Raw genomic sequence first — 23,578 nt, 5'->3', positions numbered from 1 at the left:
TTTTTTTTTTTTTTTTGCCACCTGACTTTTTCAGTATTACCTCTAATTTCCAGTATGCTTTAGCAAGATCCCTTTTTGAGAGAGATGTTGCAAAATATCTTTAAAAGCAAACCACCAGCATACATCAGTGCATACATAACGCAACTAGTCTTTTCTGCAGCTTTCAGTGTTTCAGTCCGCTCTGCTAATGTCATGTGTATAAATGCCGTAATAATCTTAGACAAGCGACGATCTTATTAACTTCGTCAATGTTGGAATTGCACAGCTAGCACACTCCTGCACGGGCTGTGCGATGATCTTGGAGAACAGTGGCAGAAGTAGGAATTCCAAATTTTCATTTTGCCTTTGAAAGAGGCTCTTACTGCAGCCTTACTCAGCCAGGGCAGAGTTACCATTGCTCACATCTGGTTTTATGCTTCTCTGTGACTGCACAGCATTACAGAGAAAATAGCTGGTGTACTGGACTGGAGCTGCTTGGTTCCGTATTTTTTTTTTTTTTTTTTTTGATCTGCAGAAGTTTTAGAAACTCATCCTTCTAGATACAGTGAAAGGATGTACTGTTGTTTGCAAGGAATTTGGAAAATACAAAGCTGCTGAATAGTATTTAGTTAACTTTCCAGTCTATATTCCTAGGAGTTGTGTGTTTACAGCCACGAGATACATTTATGTTAATGGATGTAATACTTCCAAGTGAAAAATACATTCATTTCTGATCTTGAGAGTACACTGGAAGCACATTGAAAAACTAAAAGACAGACCAAAATAGATGAGCTTTTTCATATAAAACAAGAAGAGAAAGCAAAAAGCCACACACAGATTTAGTAGTTGTGAAGTTTGATACAGCCAAGCTAGAGAACTGAATACCATGGACTGAACATACGGAACTGGAACCAGTCCATGGAATTCAGTTCTCAGAGCTGGGAACTGCCAAGATTCGTCACATCTTCTTTTACAAGGACAGAGTGTGCAAAAACACAGTAAAYAAGAAAAACACTATTTAAACCTTCACTTATAAGTATTCACCTTCAATGCCCAAATTTACTGGAAACTTTCTAAGATGGATCCTACTGTGGAAAGGACCCAGAGGATCGGGTGGAATCAGGGCACACAGGCAGACACATACACACGGACACTCTTTGAAATGCAATAATCACATTGTGAAATCCTGAGTCAGTGAAACACTTCACCATACTCTTTACATTTTCTAGAGAGGCTTAACTTTGGTATGGCAATACATAGGCAYTCATAATTTACTGAATTCATGTAATTTTATGTAAGAGTCATTTTTCTTAGAGACTAACASGGAGGGTAAAGCCTCTGCGTTCTTTCCTACTCCCTTTTCACTATACTTGAAAGGATATTTATCATTCACCGTATCAGGCTGTAATTCAGAAGTGGTCAGTGATATGAACATTGCTGAGCCAGGTGAAAACAGTTTTATRGACAAAGTGCCAGTTCATATTTCTCTTGGCTAACAGAACCCCACAGCAGAAGAACCGCTCAGCCACTCTTTAACCACTGCCCACTTCATTTTCTTTTGAAGTGCTGGCAGTGCCCGGAGAGCTGGTCTGTAAGGTATGCCACGTGCAGCTATAGCTCTGCTGAAACAATAAAGGTCGGTTATTCTGCTCCTCTGAGAACAGAGCTGTCAGTCTGTAACTTCGGGACTGGCCACTGTAAAAAGCAAACACAGGAGAGCTACTGCAGCAGAAACAATGCCACAGACTAAGGTATGAAGTGGTGACATGGTAACAGAGGAGTTTAACTAATCCAGGGCTACCACAAAACCCTCAAAGGAAGGGAGATGCTCAGCTTCCAGAAGAGCAGAATTGGGGGCTTCAATTCTTCTGGAGCCTTTGAAAAATACTCCGTTCAAAACAATCCTGCAAGCCATAGCCGGAAAAAAATGACTGTACTTCATTTCAAACAACCCTAAGAATGACCTATAAGTTGAGGTTATCTCTGGTCAGGAATATCAGTAAAAYAGATTACTGAATAGAACAGCGAAATTAAAATTTATTTTTTAAGTAGCAATTGCTCTTTTAATTTGTAAGTCTTTCAGACAGCTACTAGCAGCTTAGCACTGCTGCTAGATATAAGTCAACAATTTCTGTGATTAGGACAGAAGATGAGGGCAATACACAGTCTATGTATTAAGTATACTTTCAAGATTAAAAAAAACTAATAGAATTTGCAAAAGAAAGCGATGCCCTAGTTCTGCAACTTATTGCCATGTGGCAAATCAGGTGCTAAAGCGCTTTCTGAATTAGGTTCTTCAGCCCATGCTTAACTTCTCTGACGTCAAGTAAAAGTGACTAATATAAAACTATACATGTGTTCAAACACTGAACTGAGACTTTGTGACTAATCTGTTCCATCCAACATAACCACGAGAGCAACGTGCAGAAYCAGACCCCATAGCACTATCCTTAAGAAATCCTCCCGATTTTAGCAGAAGATTGCCAGCGACATGGAAATATCCTATTGTTCTACCTACTGCTATACTACAGCAGCTTGTTTAATTTAACAAAACACTCCACACCTTCCTTAGTTTTTGCTAGTATCTTAAAAGCCTTAGATGGGAAGCTATGACTGGGATCAYAGCACACCATGTAGTCCATCTGCACAGTTAGAAACTGAAATAGAGGCTRTGCTTATCAGACATGGCCATTTCAAAATCCCCCTCTCAAGCAAACTTCGGCAAAAGRAATCTTTTTCAAAGAGATCTCTTTCAAAGAAATCTCTCTGGCTTCTGTGGAAGCCAATACCAAAATCACTGCATGACTTCAAAATGACATCTACCATCTGATGGTTTACCTTCACACATGGGCTTTATTTCGACTCTTTAGACAGGTGTTACCCATAGGTATTCCAATCTATTCTCAGCTGTCTGATCCACATTTGATGGTGCTCTGATCCGAGATGACTGGCTCATGTCRGGGACTTGGTTAGTGAACACGTGCTATTTTCATTTAAGCTGCAATGATGAATATATGCACCAACTCCTTGAGTGCTGCTAGCCTACGCATTTCCAAATTACCTCTAGGGATTGTGCATCATTAAAAAGTATCTGACAGATGCAAACATAACTCACTGTGGCAGAGTGGCAATAAGCTAACACCACCAGAAGTTCCAGTGACACAGGAGGCAGAGAGCAGCACAGCAAAAGATGCTTTTAGCGTAGGCTTTGCAGTAACTCAGGACAGATCAAGTTGGTTTTCAGGTCTGTGTGGCAGCCTCTCAAGCTGACTCCTTGTGGAGATTTACCCATGAGACAAATCTGTTTATTACTCCTTTTTTGCTGGGGTAATGGACATCCAAAAATGGCCCAGAGTGTAAGATTCTGGATTAACAGAGCAATTAGGAGGTTGCTAGGTACGTGACAGATGCGCTTACTAATGAAATCTTCCACACACATGCAAWACATTGACAGACTGGTTTCCAATAGAGGTGGAAAAGGATTAATTAGGACCAAAATTAGTTACGTTAGGCTAAGAAAAATGCATTTGAACTTTGACATATCAATAGCAGAAGAAACATTTGCCCTTACAGTTCAAAAGTGCAAATAATCACAATGCACTAAAATTTTTAAATAACTCTCAATACAATACCACGAAGAGAAAGACTAACAGTCCTGTTACAGAAAAGGTCATTTGTCTTTAAATACCCATTCTAAACATTAAGAAAATATTGTAAATTGCAAGGAGAAAAGCAAGAAAAGAAATCATGCAAAAAGCCTGACTGACCTTTACAAGGCTAGTGTTTCAAACTAACACAAACACATCCTGCAGAACAGGTACAGCAATTCTCATTCATGCTCAGCTGAGATGCAGAGATTTTTTTTTCTTTAAATCAGTAGTTGATGTTCACAAACAAAAAAGCCTGAAGGTCTCCCCAACAATCAATATCAAACATTTCCATTCATAAATTTCAAGTGTGATTCAGCAGGCACAGAGTTTTTACGTGTCTGTCCTTAGGGAAGAGGGTAAAAGGCTACAATCCAACCCCAGAAATCAAGACACTGCTGTAATTAGAGACCATTTTAACAACGATGGACATATTCATGCATGGTTAAGTAACTAATGTAGACTTTACCTAAGGTATCCTTTTTGCTACTTGCTGAACATTTAAGCAATGTTACTAAAAAGTAAGTAAGGATTTTCCTTCTTTCCATGTCTCTGCTCTCTGACAAAGATATTTTACATAATTTAGTAAGTATAGAAGGAGGAGAAAAAGACCAATAATCACTTACCTTGACATATTCGAGAAATTCTAGTAGAAAGCTACGAGACTGGATACAGCAAGAAAAACAATTATTATTTTTAATTAATAATCATTAAATGCAACACCAATTTTCTGAGTACAAAGATATAAAAATATGTTTAACTTGCATACAAAGCATGTTYAGCTTGTCATCCTAAGTTTTTTACACTCACACAGAGAGATTTTGAACTGAAAAGAACCCTAGATCTAATCTTATTTGGAATTTATGCTAGGTATTTTCTAAGACGGGGTATGGCTCAAGCACCATTTGTATTTAAAATGTTTTCTGAAAGCAAATACTTCAGTCTTATTCTTCACATCATACATAGCCTGAAATAACTACATCTGGGTGAGTTTGTGCACTGTGCATTAAGTTACATGCATTGAGGACAATTTTATACAGGGGCAAAGTACAGAGCAATTCAGGAGACAGCTCCTGCAGATGGTCAAGCGTAGCATACAGCTGCACAACACATGTGGAAGCTCAAGTCATTTTCAAAGCTATGCACCTGAAATCAGGCACTTTTATTAAAGTGGCTCAGTTTTCAAAGGCAATGCAAACAATGTGCACTGAAGTTAACAGGAGATCAAGTTACTCTGCACCCTGGAAATCAATCAGCCTTTAATTAACTGCTTAACTTTGGATTTAGGCCCTTAACTTCAAGCATGAATTTGAGCACACTAGCCTCAACAACACATGGCAGAGCAAGCTATTGTAACAGGATACCAAAATGTTCCAGTACATTATCCAGCACAAAGCAGAAGCATAGCTTGCCATTTTTGCAAGGTTAGTGTCCCAAAATAACTACGTACCTGTGGTTGTTTTTTTGAAGAACACTTTCCAAACATGTACTGTTAAAGATCTAATCCTACCCCCCAACCAAGAGATCTTTTGATATTTTTGTGAAGGAGGAATGACCTTCTCTGTTCCCACATATAAAAAGAGTCATTTCTCCTTGACAGGTAGCTAAAAGAATACAGCCAATGAAAACATTCTATTTTTAAAGTGAATCTAAAACATATCAACTTAATTTTTTAGCTATGATCTGATCCTCTAGCAGTGTCTGAAGCGTTTAATCAGACAGAGTTCATTTACAAAAAGGCGGAAGAGTATCTTTCCACCATGCTTTTCTGTTTCAAGACTTTGTTGCTAGCAGTTTTTGAACAAGAAAGGTACAGGATAGGGAAACATTTTTGAAGGATCTTTCAATAGAGACTAGGCATTTAATTGCTCCTTACACCTCTGAAATTTTCCCCTCACAAGACATGACTTCTCTTAGTGTTAACCCTGGCATGATAGAGGGAGTATTTTAAGAGGAAGGAGAACATGGTGAAAACCTGTGACTGAGGCCAAGGTATGTTGACTCATTACAAGTCCCTCAGCCATCCTCAGTCACACTAAGGACAAATCCATTCAATTCAAAAGGGTCACATCAGCAGAGGAGAGAGTGAATTAACACATGTGACCCTGAAAAAAAAACACATAGAACGAAACAGAGTTGCGGATGGCTCAAATTTGGCAGCTGCAACCCAATAGCCATTTCAGCAGTGAGAGCAATTAGAGTCTAACATGCTTTTAGCACACTGTGAATGAGAACACTGCCTCCCAGGACAGCAGAACTTCAAGTTTGCTGTGCTATTATGGCAAGGATCACATTTCAAGCACTATCCCAAGCAATTTTGTATGCAGGCAGCCACAGAAGGAGCACACTACAACTTTATGCAGTGTTTAAAGTATTATCAACCAGAGCAATCATTTGCAACACTAAATATAATTTTCTAACACACAACCCACAGCTCCTAGGTTGTGTCCTGTGATTTCTCTTAACAGAAAACTTTTAAGACTAGCTCTATTTCAGCTTGTTTTTTTCATTTGATTTCCCAGCATCTCTAATCCTGTAGAAAACAGAACCAAAACCAAAYAATCCCCCAAACATATGGGGGCACCAAACTCTGAATTCAGCCCTGCTTTCATCTAGAATTATCTGACCTGCTAACACACTGCACAGTGATGGGGTAAAACTGCCAACAGTAGAAGAGTATCTGATTCCTAGGATTGGTTTTATTTCAGTCCTCCCATGAAGGGAGGAGAGAATGCATTTCCTGTGATATGCATTTGCCTTAGCACTCTAACTAATAGTTTCTGGAATGAGGAACTGTAACATTTCCCGGGAAATATTCCAGGTTAATGTACCTTATACACAATTTAGCTGTTAAAACCCAAAGCATGGCCTGACTCCCACTTCAAAGTGCATTTTACATGATACAATGCAATAAGGACAACACGAGTTTAACACAGATAAACAGAACTGCAGTGACAGCCCAACATACCTCTTCCTCTGTCATTGATTCTTCAACTCCTTCCTCTTCAACTACAAAACTCTCCTTCAGCTTCAGGTACTCTTCATACTCTCTCTTCTCCTCTTCTTCCTTTGCCTTCCTTTTTTCCTCTTCCTGGACAGAAAAGATGGCAAGTGGTCAGTCTGCACATCCCCAAATCAGGTTTAGTTTCTTAAGTTAAGTAGCACCTCCTGTATCTGCAGGCCAGTTTTCRAATAGGACAGACTGCAGATAGAAAGGTTTTCTAAATCCCTCTAAGTTCTCACTTGGTTGCCTCATTAATTCCACAAGCTGCTCTGCTCGTGAAATTCTTTTAAGATAGYAGCCATATAACATGGTAACACAGGCCGGCACACAATTCAGCATCCCAGGCTAGTTCCTAACAGATCTGCTAGAGGGGAGAAAAATGCTCTTATATAGCAAACTGCTGTCTTGATTTGCATGAACATGTTTCTTCAGCAGATCACATGACAGGAAGTCCCTGCCCCCAACCATACTTTGATGCGACATCCACATTTTTAGTAACTAGCCCTGATTCTGCTCCTGACACGCACTAATGCACATTTGGAGCAATCACAAAGAATAGTGGAGTTATACCGTTGTCCATCCATGTGAGTGGAGAAGCTGGCTTGTAAAAAGTTTCAAGTAAAACCTCTCTATAATGACAYACAAGCAAGTATGACTGCACTAAGRTGAAAAAAATGAAGTTATTTTGCAGATTTGTTATCTGCTTTGTTATTTGCAATTAAAGAATTTTTAGGTATCGACCCTAAAAGAACTTTTRAAGTCTTCAAAAAACAGTTGTAAAAATATAATTGCAGACCTAGAAAATGAAGTCAGACACAGTAATACCAGTGAAATGGTGATGCATWCTAAGTGATGCAGAACAGCCATGCATGTTCATACAGCAAAACTGTAATTATATAGTAATCTCTATCACACACAAAATCTTAAAGAAAGAATTTCAAATAAGAACAGTTTTGTATTTGGAGCTKATCAGTTTGCAGCTTTCCATGATTTTTTTTTCTTTGCTATTCTTCAAAACACTTTATATATAAATTTAAATAGAATAAAAAGTTTCCTTATACAACAGTTTCCTACTCTTAGAAATTCATGTTTGTACACCATGTGGTACCATCACATTCTATTTTGATTTTGACTAGCTTCTGGTTGYGATCACATTGTAAATGCTTGATTAACATTCACAAAGATGAGTTCTTCAATTTTCAGCRAGTCTGTACTGCACAGGAATTCATCTCTTAAATACCAACTGTATTGATTTCTAAAAGCTTACTGTTCTCAATTTTTTCCACTAATACAGTAACTGCCTCCTTAAGTGGCTGGAAAGCAAACATTTGTTCCATTAAAACAGGAAGAAACAGGAAGAGCCATACCTCAAGTGTATTGAAAAACGTCCATGTTAAAAAAGATACTATGTAAGGCCAAAACCAGTAAGATAACCCCATTATAGGGCATAGGAGTGATGCCTTTCAGTAAAAAAAAAAACACAGATAAAATGTATTTGGTACCAATTGTATTTAATCAAACTCCTGGAAAGTCACAAGAAGAAACGCTATCAATGTGCAAGCACAGGAAAAAAAGGGCTGCAAGCATCCTACTGCATGTGCAAAGTCAAAACCATTTTTAACAGCTGTCTCATGAAAAAACTACAGATCTGGGGAAACTGGAGAAAAAAAAATTAGATCATTTTCTGGGTCATTCACCACCGTAATGATTAGCAAAAGCCCAGCTGTAGGTTTTTTCTGTTTTGTTTTTTACTGTAAGTGCTGTAGGAGCCAAGAACAACATAACCATATTTCATTTGGAAGTGACAGCAGCTGTTCTTTGCTTATAAGCACATCAAATATAATCTCGATCCTGGAAATAAAAGAGTAAGATTCTTTCCCATAGCCTATTATGGTAGTTGTAATTCAACAGAATTTGAAATGAGAAAAATGACAGAAAGTAAAAACTGTTTTGGCAAATCATTTTTAATGATTAAAAAAAAAAAAAAAAACCCCAACAAAACAAAACAAAAAAACCCCCAAGAAAACCAAAGAGGCAGTGTCCCATTTGCAAGTGAGCGTAATAACAACTAAGCAATATTTTCCTGCTTTTTAAGGTCCAAAGACAAGTGAACAAGCCTTGCTACTGTCTCTCTGATCTACCTGGAGAACAGAACCTTCAATTTTATTCAAGTTCGTCAGCACTTTAACATCAGTACTTTCATTTCCAACACAGCAGAGAGACACTTTTCTACATGTGAGAAAGGAGAGTGTGTAGCTCTTGGACACCAGCCTCTCTTTTGCCATCTCCTTACCAACCAATCTATTTTCCAGATCCCAAATTCTCACACTGTGGTCAGTGGAGCATATCTAGGCGGTCTGAGCTACCGCTTTGGTAGCTAAGGCATGCCAGCCCTCAAACCCTCATGTTTCCTGCTGGCTGTAGCCTCCTCCAGAATGCTAAATATTTCCAGAAGCTTTTTGACCAACAGACCAAAAATCCCAGTCACTCCCCACATGACTGCCTCACATGCTTTACAACCTAATTTCAACTGCGATTCARTCTATAGAAACATAAAGAAGGTTACAACCAAACTTTAAACTGGTTCAAAGCAAGAGGAGAGAGAACTTCGCACGAGTGTACCAGCAGAAACAACCAGGAACAGCAGTGGAAGCTGGGCAGATTAAACCCTAGTGAAGTCTGAGTGTCTGTTAACACAGTTATTTTCAGCAAGTTTTTTTTTTCTTTTCAGTCTAACATTCTTCTTTCATATGCCCAAGTCCTAGAGCAATTGTACGGAAGATACACAATCATATTTAGCCAGGATGCATTCCCACAAAAACACCCACCTGCCTGTATGCATAACCTACACATGGGAACGCTGAGATCCAGTTCAGGACTYGAGGGTCTACTGCTTAAACAGAGTCCAGTATTTGCTTCGTGTGTGCCATACAGGCTGCACTCAGCTGAAATATGCATTAAAACCAAAAACCTCAACTTCACTGATGGGGATTTTTTGCCCCTCCCCATTCTGATCTTGTATTAACTGCTGTGGAGTAAAGTGGCGAAGTATGTGTGCTCAGAGGAGAGATAACAGTTGAGCCACCTCCCCTAAAAGATGGGTGGGGAGGAGGGGAAATCCCAGCACCATGGAAATTTGGTAACTGCTACTGCTCACCTTCAGCTGGTTTTTTTTGTTTGTTTTGTTTTGTTTTGTTTGTTTTCAAGGTTTGCTTTTCTCYTTATCCACCTAGATGTTACCCAGACTGGGGGCTTGTTACAGTGTGAAGACTCCTTCTTCATCACTTTCCCATACTGCACGTGAAGGACAGAAATTCTCCCACTCTGATCTAGTCTTTATTGAAAAAGGTCATAAACTCAAGCTTCCTCAAAAGGGGAGACAAGCTTTTTCCTCCTCTCTCCAGCCAAATGCCCACATTATCACTCGGATCAACTCAATCTCTAACTGCTTCCTATAAATCTCACATGACGTTTTGGTAAGCAGAGACCCAAGAGCTTTCAGTGCTCCACGCAATTTGCAGATCTCCAGCATTGTGGGACACTTTTCAACACTTTTCCCTCTCCCCATGCTGGATCTGCCCAGCTCTGGTTCCCAGTCCTTCCCACTGCTCTCCAGGCTCCTTCCATTCTTACTGCCCACCAAGAGCCCGGATTTGCCATCAGGCTCCTTTCAGATCATTACTTTCTGTTTGCCTTTGATCTTGATCACAACGATTATTTCCATGGCATCAAAACACTAATTGTACCAACTGCACAAAAGCCCGATCTTTTACCAGCTTAAACCCAGTATGATTTTAAAACTCTTTTGGATTTATAGCTGGAAGCAGACTCTGAGTCTTGGGACCTCCTCTTGGGACCAAGTGCTCTTTGGAGTCTTGGGATGCTGCATAACTAGCTGCAATTTTCTGGCTGGTTCTCATGTTACGGCTTCTAAAGGTTTATTATACACCAAAGGGCAAGGGTAACTGGGGACACTGCCCAGCAAGAAAATATTGAACCCCAGCTTTTAGCTTTCAATTCAGTAACCCATTTAAGGTGGCATAGAGACAAAGAGATATTGGCTCATAGAATAAGCAGCTTTTCTGAGAGCTTTGCTTAAGCAGCTTTCGCTGAGAATGGAAACTGCTAGTTGTGAGCTGTGCCATCTTTCCTCCAAATCAGATAAAGGACCAACCTGCTGACAAACAAATCACTTACAGGCAGCTTATTCCACCGCTTAGTGGAAGACATCTCATGGCTGGTGAGGAATATAGAGCAAACACTGGGCTCTCTTCAACCTCTGTTTGCTGCCAGTTGTTCTTGTTTGTGGCTCTGATTTCTTCACATGTGTAACAAGGAAAAGAATATTGGCTCCTCTGCCAAACGCTTCGAGGTTTACAAACCAAAGACCCTCCYCCCTATACAATGTCCAGCCCAGGGTCTGACAGTGCAGGTTTTGCAGGAAGTGGAAATGGACTTAACCTTGAGTACAAGTAAACAATCTGGCACAGAGCAGATTGATCTCTAGTATTTTCCTCACTGTTTAGACAGAAAAAGGAAAACTCCTTTAGAAAGAAAAAAAAGATGCTTCCTATCAGTCCTCATCCCCTCAAAAAGAGTGTAGAATGAGTTTTCTGCAGGCTTTACAAGTAAGTGTAATTTTCAAGAAGAAATTAATTTTCAAGAAGGTGCTTGAAAACGGATGCTTAAACTGAAACCATGTAGTAAAGTTCATYAACCTTTGGAAGTGCACTCTTTATGCACGAACAGTGGATATAAGTGCAAACCCAGTTAATGAAAAGGTCTGCTGAGAAGCACACAAGCTTCATTGTCCACATAATGCTGCACAAAATAACTCAGGAAACATTTTTAATGTTGGGTGCCTATTTTTATGTGATTAAATAACAGAATCAGTAAGGTTGGAAGGGACCTCTGGAGATCATCTAGTCCAACCTCCCAAAGATTTCCCGATGCTGGTTCCACTGGGGCTCAAACCCAGGACCTTCAGTGTGCAAAGCAGATGTGATAACCACTACATTGTCCCGCTACACTTAATAGCAAATCAAAGAACCAAAATTTAAGACACCACGCTTGGGATCACTAGCAGATTCTCTACTTCTATAGCTTTTAAGAAGCAAATTATTTTTATATAGGTGCTTAAATACAAAGTAGAAAGCCTAAATTTAGTTTCTGGAGTTTGGAAACTGTGGTACAACTGTGCTTGAGAAAAAAAACAAATCTTATTTTTATATACCAGCAAACAAATGCCCCTTTCCACTCCTGCAGCAGCCTGTTTTTACTTCCTAACAGTTAAAACACTGGAAGATTGGTAGTTTTTGTAGTTTTTCCTATGATATCAAGCTATGTTTTGAGAACAGCTCATGCTGCAAAGGATTTACAGGTAACAGGCTCTTTTTGATGGTGCCTTTTAGTACAAAAGAGCGAAATCATTGTGAGCCCTATATCAGCATAAGTTATTTAGCACAGCAAAGTTAGTCTGAAGGAGTAAAATCTACAAAAATCCCTGTGCACAGGAAAAAAGCTCTTTTGTGAGCAATCTGCAAGGTTTTGTATAGAGACACTGTTTTGCAACATCAGAGGAAGTTCGCTCTCATTGATAAGGTGTCGGTTGGTAAACCATCTCACCACCAAAAAACTCCAAGAGTGAAAGGGAAATCCCCGGGGTAAAGCAGAGCTGAAGCAAATGCCAATTATAAAGGAGCCTCCTCACATATATAGCCAATCAGGTCATCAGAGCACTGGAAAGGAAACTCAAATTTAAAAATATATTATCTGGTTTGCAATACTGGAACCAAGGGGCAACCACATTTTATTTATATGTGCTTATAAATATGTTTAAATAGAAGTAAGGGGTTATTTTTCTCAAGAATATGCAAGATTTTAGCCCTCATATGTCCCTTGAAGGTATATAGTTCCCATTTACAGTTCAGCACTATGTACTGCTATGGAGAGTTGCCCAAAATAATTGGAAAGATATCTGTTTACCTCTAAAAAGTGTTTTTTCATCTGACTTAAGGATTCATTGTTTCCACCATGTCTCTCAAACTACTAGAGCTGGAGGGGTGTGTGTGGGGGGGTCACAGTGACTTTATCAAAGATCAGAGCCGAGGGATTTCTACAAGATTTGCAAGCTGCAACGTGGCTTTATCTCCTTGAACCTATTTAGGCTTCCTTCATTATCTGACAAAGTTTTAGACAATATTTAATGGCACTGGAATCTTCCATCGTTGTTGACTAGGATTCAGCTATTAGTTTAAGGACGTAGCTAATAGGCTGAAAGGAAAGTCTCCTTTGCACCAAGGAAATCTCAATGTTCACAAAAGTTAAGACATTTTTGGCAGCACTTCTTCAAAGAGATTGAAAAAAAATTTACCTGTAATTTAGCTAACAAAGCTGGATGCCCAGGTAACTTGTTTTGTGACTAGCTGCTTATCACTAAGGTCTCTGGCAATTAAATTTATTCACAATTATGTTAAACTTAGCTAGTAAATTCACATGAAAAACAGCTGTTTCACATCTCTGATTGTGCAGCAAGTGAAACAATGAACAACTCATGCACGTAAGATTCACTTTTCCTGATAACCTTCCAGTAAACCTTCCTAATTTGTCCTAGCACCCTTCCTGAAGTGCAGAAAAATTCAAAACTATGAACAGACTGGCTACTGTCACTAGAACTGCAGAAATAATTTGATTTGGAAAGGAAGGGAAAAATGAAGTCATCTGACAACAAAAACGCTTCCCAGAAAACCTTCAGTAATAAACTCTGAATTTCTTGTGCTTTGCGGGATTATATAAACTACAGAAGTACCGGTAACCAAATTACTTCCAAAAAYGCCCTCTGTTTTTAAACTCACGACTAATCAACCACTACTTGAACAACATTTCACAACTTTGCCTTTCCATCTTCTAAAATATATAGGAGGATAATGTATGTGCAGTCCACAAGGGCTCACTCCAGACACAAAACGTTACTGGTGTAAATGAATAATCCTTCCCCTAGAGGAACACACAAATGGCATCCTTTATCCTATGCATGCAACGAACAGCGTAATTATGTTAGGCCCACATGGGAGGTAAAAGATACTGCCTCTCTGATCCTTTACATCAGATAATAGGTTTGTAAGAAGATCCGAAAGGTAACATKTTGTGATCACAACGACAGGTTGTGCTTACACACACAGTAATCAAGTATCTGTTCATCCAATTCGTTTCCTCTCCTCTTACCCAGTCAAGACTAAACCATTAAAGTCTTGTTATTACAGTGCTCCCTGTAAATACCGCTTTCTCTGCTGACTGAAGCAGGAACTCTGAGCAACACAGCCTAAACATGCAGATGTCTTGAATCGATCTGTTTCCTGTTAAAGACTCATATGAAGACAGAGACATAAAAATTACTAAACATAGTAGAAGATTAAATATTGACAGACATTTTTACTTTGATTCTCACTCAAGGTGTTTAGCAGCTATTGAATTACCAACCTGTCTCAGACCCAGCAAAAAACAAAAAACACACGACACATATATACATATAACAATCAAACTTTTCCCACTGAGTAGAATAATAATATTCATGATGTAGCCCAATCGGTTGGCCTGCTGCCCTAATTAAGACCACCAAGTGACGAAAAAATTAATTCTGTAATTTTAACCTTAAGTACCTGAGAAAGTTATTGCCTGAAGTGAACAGTGAGCTAGATTTAGTCATCCGAGCACTTCTCAAAATTCCAGCAAGTACTTCTTAACATTGTTAGGCATCATAATTCAAAAGAAAAAAAATAAAAGCTTTAATTTATACTCCTCATTTTTACTGAGCCTTGCAAAATTGTGCTGGAATTGTCCCAGTGCAGTCCTTGCCAGAAAAACTGAAAATTAAAACAAATGAGATTTTACTCAGTCAAACAAAATAAATTAGCCTAAATTGAGCTAAAGTTGCTAAGTCTGCTTTACTTGTACTTTTTTTCTTTTTTTCTTTCAAACATAGCAATTTCTGTATGAAGAGACCTTGGGTTAGAATTGTACCTTTATTTGCTACCTAGCTCTTCAACCATGCCTGACTGATCCAGATTAGGCAGATGTACTGTTCAAYCTCAGGTCATACTCCTGGGTAATCAACACAGTAATATCTTTGCGGTGGGCTACAGCTCATTTTGAGCAAGTTGGCTGAGCTCAACTGTTACTTGCCTGGTAATTCACCTGCCTTGCTGGCCACCATTCTGGAAGGAATTGAAAGTCTGTCGTTAGCCTTCTGCAAGGGAAATGAAGCTTATACAACGGTTCTGTCCAGCTAGTGTGCTCTCCTACTTGCCCTAAAACATTTAAGCCAGTGGGTTCATTTCAACCAACTTTTGGGGGATTCCAGGATATGAAATTCCTCCATCTGAACTAGGTAATCTGTTATGTTTGGCCTGTAGGATGGACAAGTCCCAGAGCAAGCAGGAYGGGCAGCAGACATGTTCTCTGGAGGCAGCCAGAGCTTGTCTCGCCTCCTGCTGAGCTGGAAGCACGAGGGGATAAACTGGAGATATTTAGGAGAATAGGAGAGTGGTCACATGGATTACAAGGCAGAAGCTTGTGCTATTGCAGTGCATGGGCAGGGGAAAAGATATAGACAGATCTGTAGGAAACAAGGTCTGATAGTCCCGTTTGTATGAAAGAGCTTGTGTAAGCAGAGGAATGGCTGGGACCAGCCGAGTGCAGTTATCCAGTCTCAGCGTTCTGGCTTTGGCCACTACCAGACACTTCTAAATTTGTGCACCTTCCCTAGAAGAGCAGTTCTGGAAGTCTCCTGAAAATTTCTTCTTAAATCTGCTTTATAGCCCAACATTTTGGCCCCCATTACAAACTATCCTGATGTTTTGGTACTGACATTCTCCTCATCTGCCTCAATTTCTGAAATATTTGGGTGCAGGTTTAGCTCAGTTGATTAGAGCATAGTGCTGCTAATGCCAAGGTCGTGGGTTCAATCCCCGTATGGGCTACGCTGAAGGTTAGACTAGGCGATCTCCAGAGGTCCCTTCCAACCTTACCATTCTATGATTCTATTGATAAAAAGGGATCAAGGGAGAGCTCAGAAGAAAGATGATTTTTCAGGGGATAACCACTGAGGTAAATACACATCCTGGAAGTTACAAAACATCTCATGGATACAATCTGTAGTGTACTGTATGGAAAACACATTCATTAAAAAAAAAAAAAAGAAAGAGTAGCTTTATTCTGCCTTCATGTCCTCAGCTGAGAAAACAGAAAATAGAGGAGGAGGCATTTCCTCCTCAAAATGCAATATAATAATAATGTGATAATCAGTAACACATTCCCATTTATAAAATTTCTGCTTAGAACAATTAAAATTTTGTCACAAATTAAGCAACAAAAGTCACTGCAAACTATAGGCACAAGTCTTTGTGCATGTTTAAGTATCCTGAAAAATTCACACCAAAAGCTGGGGGCTATGCTTCCCTGGGGTGGCAATTATCCAACATAGGACTGTGCAGAACACCTTGGTCCTTGCCTCCAGAAGCATGTTGCAAAGCTATCAACTTGCTCAAGCCCCAAAGAGAGGGTGAAGCTCATTCCTCCTTCTTACCCAGCAGCAATCAAGTCTGTAACACACAAAGYAGCTTTGAAAGAACTGCTTGCCTTCTTCACTGAGAAAAGTATTTWAAAAGTATTTAAGTCACACAGTTTCTGTTTTTCTGGGTCACTTCTGCTAAGGCAYCCTCATACACAGAGTTCAGATGTCTTTAATTGTAAAGTACATTGTAAAAATTGTATAATTAGAATTAAACTTTATAGTTTTGCACAACAGTTGCAAAACTGGCTGCTGGCATCTTTCACTTTCTACCCTGCTGGTTATTGCTACTAGGCAGGCAGAGCTAACGAGCATTAATCAACAGGACAACAGGCAAAGGGCACAGTTTGGAAGACAAAAATTTCAATTAAATACATGGGAAAACTTTTACCTTGAGCATAATTAACTATTGGAACAGGGGCCCAGAGAGTCTGAGAATTCTCCATTCATCCAGACATGCAAAACTTGGCTGGACAAGGCCTTGAGCRACCTGCTCTAACTGGACCTGCTTTGGACCAGACTACTTCCACGGGTCCTTTCTAGCCTATACTGTTCTGWGATTCCGTAACAACCAAATTTTGCCTGCCAGACACCATGCTGGCTGCTCTGAAAATTTCTACTGCTGTTAGGTACAGCTCCTTTTTTCACATAWCCACACTTAAACTGGTCCCAGACAAACTAGTGGCCAACTCTGAAGGCTATGTTTGTCAACACACCAAACTGGCCAAACGGTTTTTCACTGCACAGCAGTAGCAGACAAGCGACTGGATCCCCTAACAGGAAATTGCTTTCATTTTGTCCTAAACTCTGACTGCAGGTGGTCCTCGCTGCTGCATATGTGTTCAGACATTTGGAGCAGGAGTTCTTTCACTTCTGTGAAGCACCTGGGTGAACAAAGCTGTGATTTTTAGCTGAAATCACTCAGTAATACTGTAATTCAAACTAAACCAAGCAACAAAAACACAAAGAAAAGATGTATACAATGGTAATGAAATACAAAGGGAGTTTTTCTCAGCACTGAACTTATAAAAAAAAAAAAAAAAAAAGAAAGCAAGCAAAGAACAAATTTGGTTCAAAATTTCCATCTGCAAATTACAACCAATCCCACCTGTCGTTCTTCTTCAAGACGTATTCTCTCCTCTTCTTTCCGCCTTTCCTCCTCTCTCTTTGACTCAAGCTTTTTCCGTTCTTCTCGTTCTGCTTCTTCAGCCTAAAAAGAAAAAAAAAAGAAAGAAAGTTAAGACTTATTCTTCCTGAATATATAAAATTTTAATTTCATATTGTCATACCATAGGGGAGTTTCTTACTATCTTCCTGGATTCAAGTTCAGAAAGAATAAAGAAACAAACCAATTTAAAAATTTGTTACTAGTTAACTTTTTTTYCCCCTAGATCCTTAGAATATTTAACATTGTGGTAAGTTTAAATTATTCCTCTGAAGACTTTTCCTCAATAAGGTTTTTCAAGCTTGATATGTGCATATGAGCTTACTACTACAGTGATATTACAAAATGCCATGACACAATATTACTTTTCTCCTCAYTTGAAATTTAGTTAGAATGGCCTCAGGGGTGGGAGGGAGAGTGAGCACAGGCAGAATACTACCTATGTAAACCTCTGCAAATACATTTAAATTTATAGATTAACCTGGGCAGAACTATATTAAAAAAAAAAAAAGTAATTGTACTGATCTCTTTGGTTTTTTTATATGTATGTATATATGTGTGTGTGTGTGTGTGTATACATACATATATATATTTTTACCAAAATTAGCAGAGTGAGACTGTTGCAAAGAGGGGAAAAATTAAAAAGCGTGTTTAAGGTATCATTTACAGATCTTTTTAAAATAATTCTTCAGTCTCTTAAGTATTCTTAAATTTGAGTATATTAAGAATATATTAAGACAACAAGCAGAAGACATTCTTACAGTGGATTTGCGGCTTTGAATGTCTGGGCACAAAAGGCCTAACCAAATAGTTTATCCGTCTAAAAGGGAAAATAATACTCAGCATTTTAAAAATGAAACAAAGGATTCTTCCAACCAATGCTTATCTAGCTTCATTCAATTTTGCTCAGATTTTCCGCAAAAATCAAGGCTAATCTCACAGAATGACTATGGAAAGTTATGACAAAATGGTTCAAGTACAGAGTGAGTAAGAAAAGGATTGTAATGGAAATCTCTGTATAATYATGTTTGTTTATATTAACTGCCATGTCAGAAGACATGCTATTACAGCATAAAGAAGAGACATCTGCCCTGCATTTAAACATCAGGCTACATTAAAATTCAAGATGGGCTTTCCTCTACATATTAGAGACTTAAGTAGTTTTATTAAAACACTTTTTTTTAATAACATGTGTCATGTCCACTTTGCGTTCCAAGTTGTGTTATGCAAAGCCTGTTTCAGAGCTGCATCTACTTCTTGCAAGCCCATGTTCCAAGTTACAGGACAGAATCAAGTTTGGGAAAAAAAGAAAGAAAAAAAAGAAAAAAGTCTAACTGCTAAAAGGAATAAAAGTATAACACTGCAGTTATCCATACAGAAAGTAAACTGCAAAAAGCTTTTTGCTTCCCTGGAATTAATAACAACTTGCTATACAAAAAATGAAAATATAACAGCATTTAAATGGGTGATTTTACCAATAGATTTAAGAAACCGAGTAACTAAAAAGCTACAGTATACGTGCCTGCTTTAAGGACCAAACTCCAACCAAAGTATGACTGTATCACACATTTCAGTGGATTACAGAGCCTGGTTTTTAAGTTTCTCCCATCCAAGAAAACAGTAAACACCCTTAAACATGGACAAACCCATATAAAGTTTTCCTGCTTTGAGAGTACATGAAACACTACCCAGATTTGCCCACGGTTTGGTTTCGGACCCAGCACTGTAACAATAACCTGCTCTGTGTCCATTGCAACTGGCTTCTGGAAACAGCTTGGCAGCTCCACATCTTGCGTGATGCAGCAGCAGAGACCACAGAGTGTGTTTTTCAGATACCTCAGGCAGAATAAATGCTTAGACTAAGCTAATGTCATGTGTGCTTGACTGTACTTTTAAGGGGAGACAGGGTACAGAGATGAAGCTGCAAGTTAGTGGAATTRGTCAATAAAGATCATTAAACAGTCTAAGCCCTCCTTCTTCCCCAGGAGAATCCCAGGGAACGACTGAAAAACGGCAAGAGAGGGAACAACACTTTCCATGGCCCTCTGGGGATTAGGCACAGAAGGCTAAACTAACATTTTTAAAACAAAAACAAAGCAGTTGTAATGACCACACTGCTTTTGCCTCTCTGGAGTGTCAGTCATCACCTGTTCTTTGCTGACTACTGCTATTCAGGCTCTGCTCTGGGTTTTATACGTGGCAGGAAATGCTTACCTCTCTCTGTGCTTTTCTGGCTTGTTTCTCTTCTAATTTCCTCTGTTTCTTTGCTCCGATTTTGCCAGACACCTGAAATTCTGGCACCTCCTCCTCCTCATCTTCCTCTGCAACATTGTGTTAAAAGAGTAAACAGAGAGACCTTTAAAATCATCTGTGAAAAGTCCACTCAAGAAACATCACTGTTTCCAAAGAAAGAAGCAGCAGATGAAAAGGAGAAACACATACGTTTTGGACAAGACCTAAGAGGTGGAAAAGGGAAAAGGGGGATTGCCAAAGCCACAAAGCAAAAGTAACATGGCAAACACACACACACTGCAGTGAGGTCAGAAATAAAAAATTATTTGACCTTTTGAAGGAAACTTTTTCATAAACATTTCTTGCTTTCCACAGTTAAGAATATATCTTCATATATATATATACACACACACATATATATATATACACACACACATATATATATATTCATATTTATGTGTGTGTGTATGTATGTATATGTATATATACAAAAAAATATAGTGACAACTGTTACTGCATTTTTACTACTTAACAGCCAGGTGCAGAGACTTTCTTCCCAGCTACCTTTAGATTTAGTACAACAGACGTCCTTTCTAAGACCAGAATTCAGAGAGGTACTATTCATCCCTTAGTTCTAGCCTCACGTACCTACCTTACCCTGTATCACCAACCTTTAAAGGAGGAAAAAAAAAAAATCCCCGCAATGCACATCTTGAGCTTGATTTTTTTTGTATGCTTTAAAAGAACAACAAATCTACATGTCATTCCCTGTTGTATAACTTACCTGGCTGCTTATAAAGATGATTTTTGCAGGTTTGGAATACGGAAGTGTCATACGCTAGAATAGTGTGCAAATACATGTATATCTCTGTTCACCCAGAAGCKAATACAAAAGAGCTTTTAAAGACTGCCACTCCTCTCCCCCCCACATAGCATGAATCACTCTATTCACTAATCTAAATTAGTCCTTGATCCTACAARGTAAGTACTATGGGACTGATCTTAACACTCTAGGAGAGATCACCAGCTCCACGAAACACTCTGTGATATAGAGATCCATGCCTTCAAATCAGACAGAAGGATCACAGTGCAAGACCTTCACTATGTGGGTCCCCTGCATCACGTAAAGTCATTCATACTTTGAGCGTCTGCAGCGCCGTAACTCACGATGCCGACTCCAGATCTATCTGCAGGCTAGAAGTCAGCCAGGTAACCTGAAGAACAGCCCAGCCAGCTCCCATGAGCCGTCCTGATGCTCGCGAGAAGCGTGTGCAGGGGACATTTYTCCTCAGAGCCAAGTGATTATTTCAAGCTTTAGACTTCATCATTGAAGGAAAAAAAATAATAAAAATCAACCCCCACTCATGTCATCCGAGAGCCCTCAGTTTTCAAGAGACAAAGGCTAACAAGAAGAAAAAKCCYCTMGTGTTTTTAAAACCAATTTCATGASGGCCTCCAAGAGCTGAACCTGTAGACAAGTGTCACAGTCACAAGGGTTGGCCAGGTTGTCCTGGCAGGAGGGCGTTTTTGGTAGGGAGCTCCCTTTCTTGGTTACCCAAAGAAGCTGCTCTTAAGGAAATATAAGGATGAGCAATACTCGCCCTTCTTTTTTATGTAGAATTAGGTTTGAAATACTTTTGTTTTACTAATTTCAATACACAGTATGGTATTATGGTTAAGCCACCGAGACACATCATCAGAAACAAATGTAATTGAGAGCTGTGTAGGAGGCTCTCAAATAATTCAACTGTTTTCAGGATATGGAAGTTAATATGAGGCAGGCTTGCTAGCCTGGGCTTCAGAGAAACGCTGGTATCTCATTACTGAGATGATCAAAAGGGTTCCCCCTTCCTCCCCCACACCAGGGACATTCAAGACTTGACACAGTGGCTTCTGCAATTTTACTGAACCTTAAAATAAATATGTATTTTAAATACTGGGTCAAGGGGAGTTCCAAACACAACAGGTGAGCAACCAAGCATTAGAAGTTATTACTCCTCATTCAGAATTCAATACGAGGATTATTCTTTAGAAAATTATTTCTGGAAAACACCACAAGATATAAAACACTATATGTGACACTATTCAATCTGAATTCCTGAGTGTGTCTCAGATTTTTATCTATACTAAGAGTATCTGAGGCAGAGGTCACAGAGAAGTCTAGCAAGGCTTTTAAAACATTTTTCCGGGCCTGGATCAAACATGCCTTTGTTCAGTAACATTTTTCTTCCCTCCACTTTGAAGCATCTGATGTGATCAGTAAGTCCTACTTCCTCAAAGCTTTTTCTAGTGCATGCAGTTGCATACAACAAAAGACAGACACTGGTGTGTTTTTAAGCCCATGATTCAGCAGCTCATTAAAGGTTAACAATGTGCTAAACCTGGCTGCAATTAATATGTGCTAAATAAACCCGAACACATTGACAAGAATATAAGTGCACGGTAAAAGGGTTTGCTGAATCAATTAGTTGTTATAGCAGAAGAATAGCTGCACCAAAGGCAAACTGGATGCTGCACACAGCGAGTTTTTTTTTTTTTTTAAACATAAAGAAGCTATAGTTTCAGCAACTTCTAACAATCACTTCACATACTCATGGCTGCCAACACGAGTAGACCTCTCAGGGTCAGTCCACGAGAACGTGCACTCCATCTGCACGTGTGCTTCAAATCTGATGCAAGACACATTCAGTTCACTGTGCTCATGTTTTGAGAACCGTTTACCACTATTCAAAACACTAGSGTTGGCTGGCCGGTGTATATACTCAGTTGGGAAAGCTAACAACGTAACACAACATCCTACAGTCAAAGYTGAAAACGTGTTTTTGTTTGAAGGCTAATCTTCTGTGATGCTGTATACTGTTCAGCTGATGTCTTCAAAAGTGATAGTTCTGGGATATAAGTAGGGGTGGTGGCAGAGGAGGAAATACAGGAATGGTAAATYCTCCAAACTTGATGCAAGCTGTTTTTCAGTAACAACTTTCCTAACTCCCATAGTGCCACAGGACAAAAACACCCTGCTCCCACTTCGTGATACAGTGCKGACAACGAACCTCCAGGCACACAGGAACTTCTTCACCTGAACTGCTTGATATGACACGTGGGGGCCCCTTCTAATCACAGTCACAACCCTATCAAGCTGTTCTAGTCTCTCTCTCCAGTGTTCAATACAGCTATGCCACCACTTCCAGAGCTTGCAAAGCATTCCCACTAGGTTCCAGATCCAAGAGCCAGAGAGCAGAAGTGGTTTGACTTATAGGGATGCTTTCACACCACTTTTAACATTGCATGAATGTGAGTTTTGCTTAGCTAGCCAGCTGAGGGGTAGTTTCATGGAACTTGAACTTTTCCTTAATGTTTTGAACGTATCGAGAGGCAGGACAAGAGGAAACAGAGTTAATGGTCACACAGGAGATGTTTGAATCTCTTGAAACTCATAAGGTACTTTTAAAAAAATACTCTGAATATCAACAGAAAAGAAAATGTATTGGAGTACTGATATTCTCTGTTGGGACAGGAATTTACTGGAGAGCATGCACAGAATWTACAAAGACTCAAAATGAAACAAGAAGAACACATTTTTTTAGTTGCCTTAAGACCTACACYAGAGGGTCTGTCTTGTCTCTTAGTGAAATTTGAAACTGAAGCAAATGGATTCCCATCCATGAAAAAGGACGCAAGCAGCACGTGTGGCTACTCACACAACATTCTTCGGGCACTATGTGCTGTTTTACTTACTATCTCTACAGAACTCAACAAAAGGAGCAAGAGAGAGGTGAAGATGCCAGGCTTACTGCAAAGCTGAAAGCAGAAGACATATGCATGTAATTAACATTGAATAGATACATGACATCAGCCACTGGAAAGGAATCGGTCCACCATATGGAAAGGTGTGGGCATTCATGAGTAACAGAGAACTGCAGTGGTACAGTCATAACATTTTTTTTTTAATATATATATATATACCGCTATTTGGTAGCTATCCA

General features: G+C 39.3%; 1 protein-coding gene across 1 annotated transcript in view; it reads right to left on the bottom strand.

Annotated features, from left to right (window-relative positions):
* The window catches only part of DDRGK1 (DDRGK domain containing 1), a 44,785-nt gene that overhangs the window by 4,388 nt on the left and 16,819 nt on the right, over positions 1 to 23,578 (bottom strand). Inside the window, exons 3-6 of the mRNA XM_085314651.1 lie at positions 19,578 to 19,684; positions 17,307 to 17,408; positions 6,595 to 6,717; positions 4,253 to 4,291 (exon numbers count right to left, since the gene is read on the bottom strand). Of these exons, the coding sequence (XP_085170777.1) occupies positions 4,253 to 4,291; positions 6,595 to 6,717; positions 17,307 to 17,408; positions 19,578 to 19,684 (371 nt within the window). The remainder of the gene's footprint in view (positions 1 to 4,252; positions 4,292 to 6,594; positions 6,718 to 17,306; positions 17,409 to 19,577; positions 19,685 to 23,578) is intronic.

This window comes from Rhea americana, unplaced genomic scaffold (genome assembly GCF_003343005.1).
Source record: "Rhea americana isolate MKP2758 unplaced genomic scaffold, rheAme1 scaffold_41, whole genome shotgun sequence".
NCBI classification, from domain to species: Eukaryota; Metazoa; Chordata; class Aves; order Rheiformes; family Rheidae; genus Rhea; species Rhea americana.
This window is presented reverse-complemented; position numbering and strand designations above follow the sequence as displayed.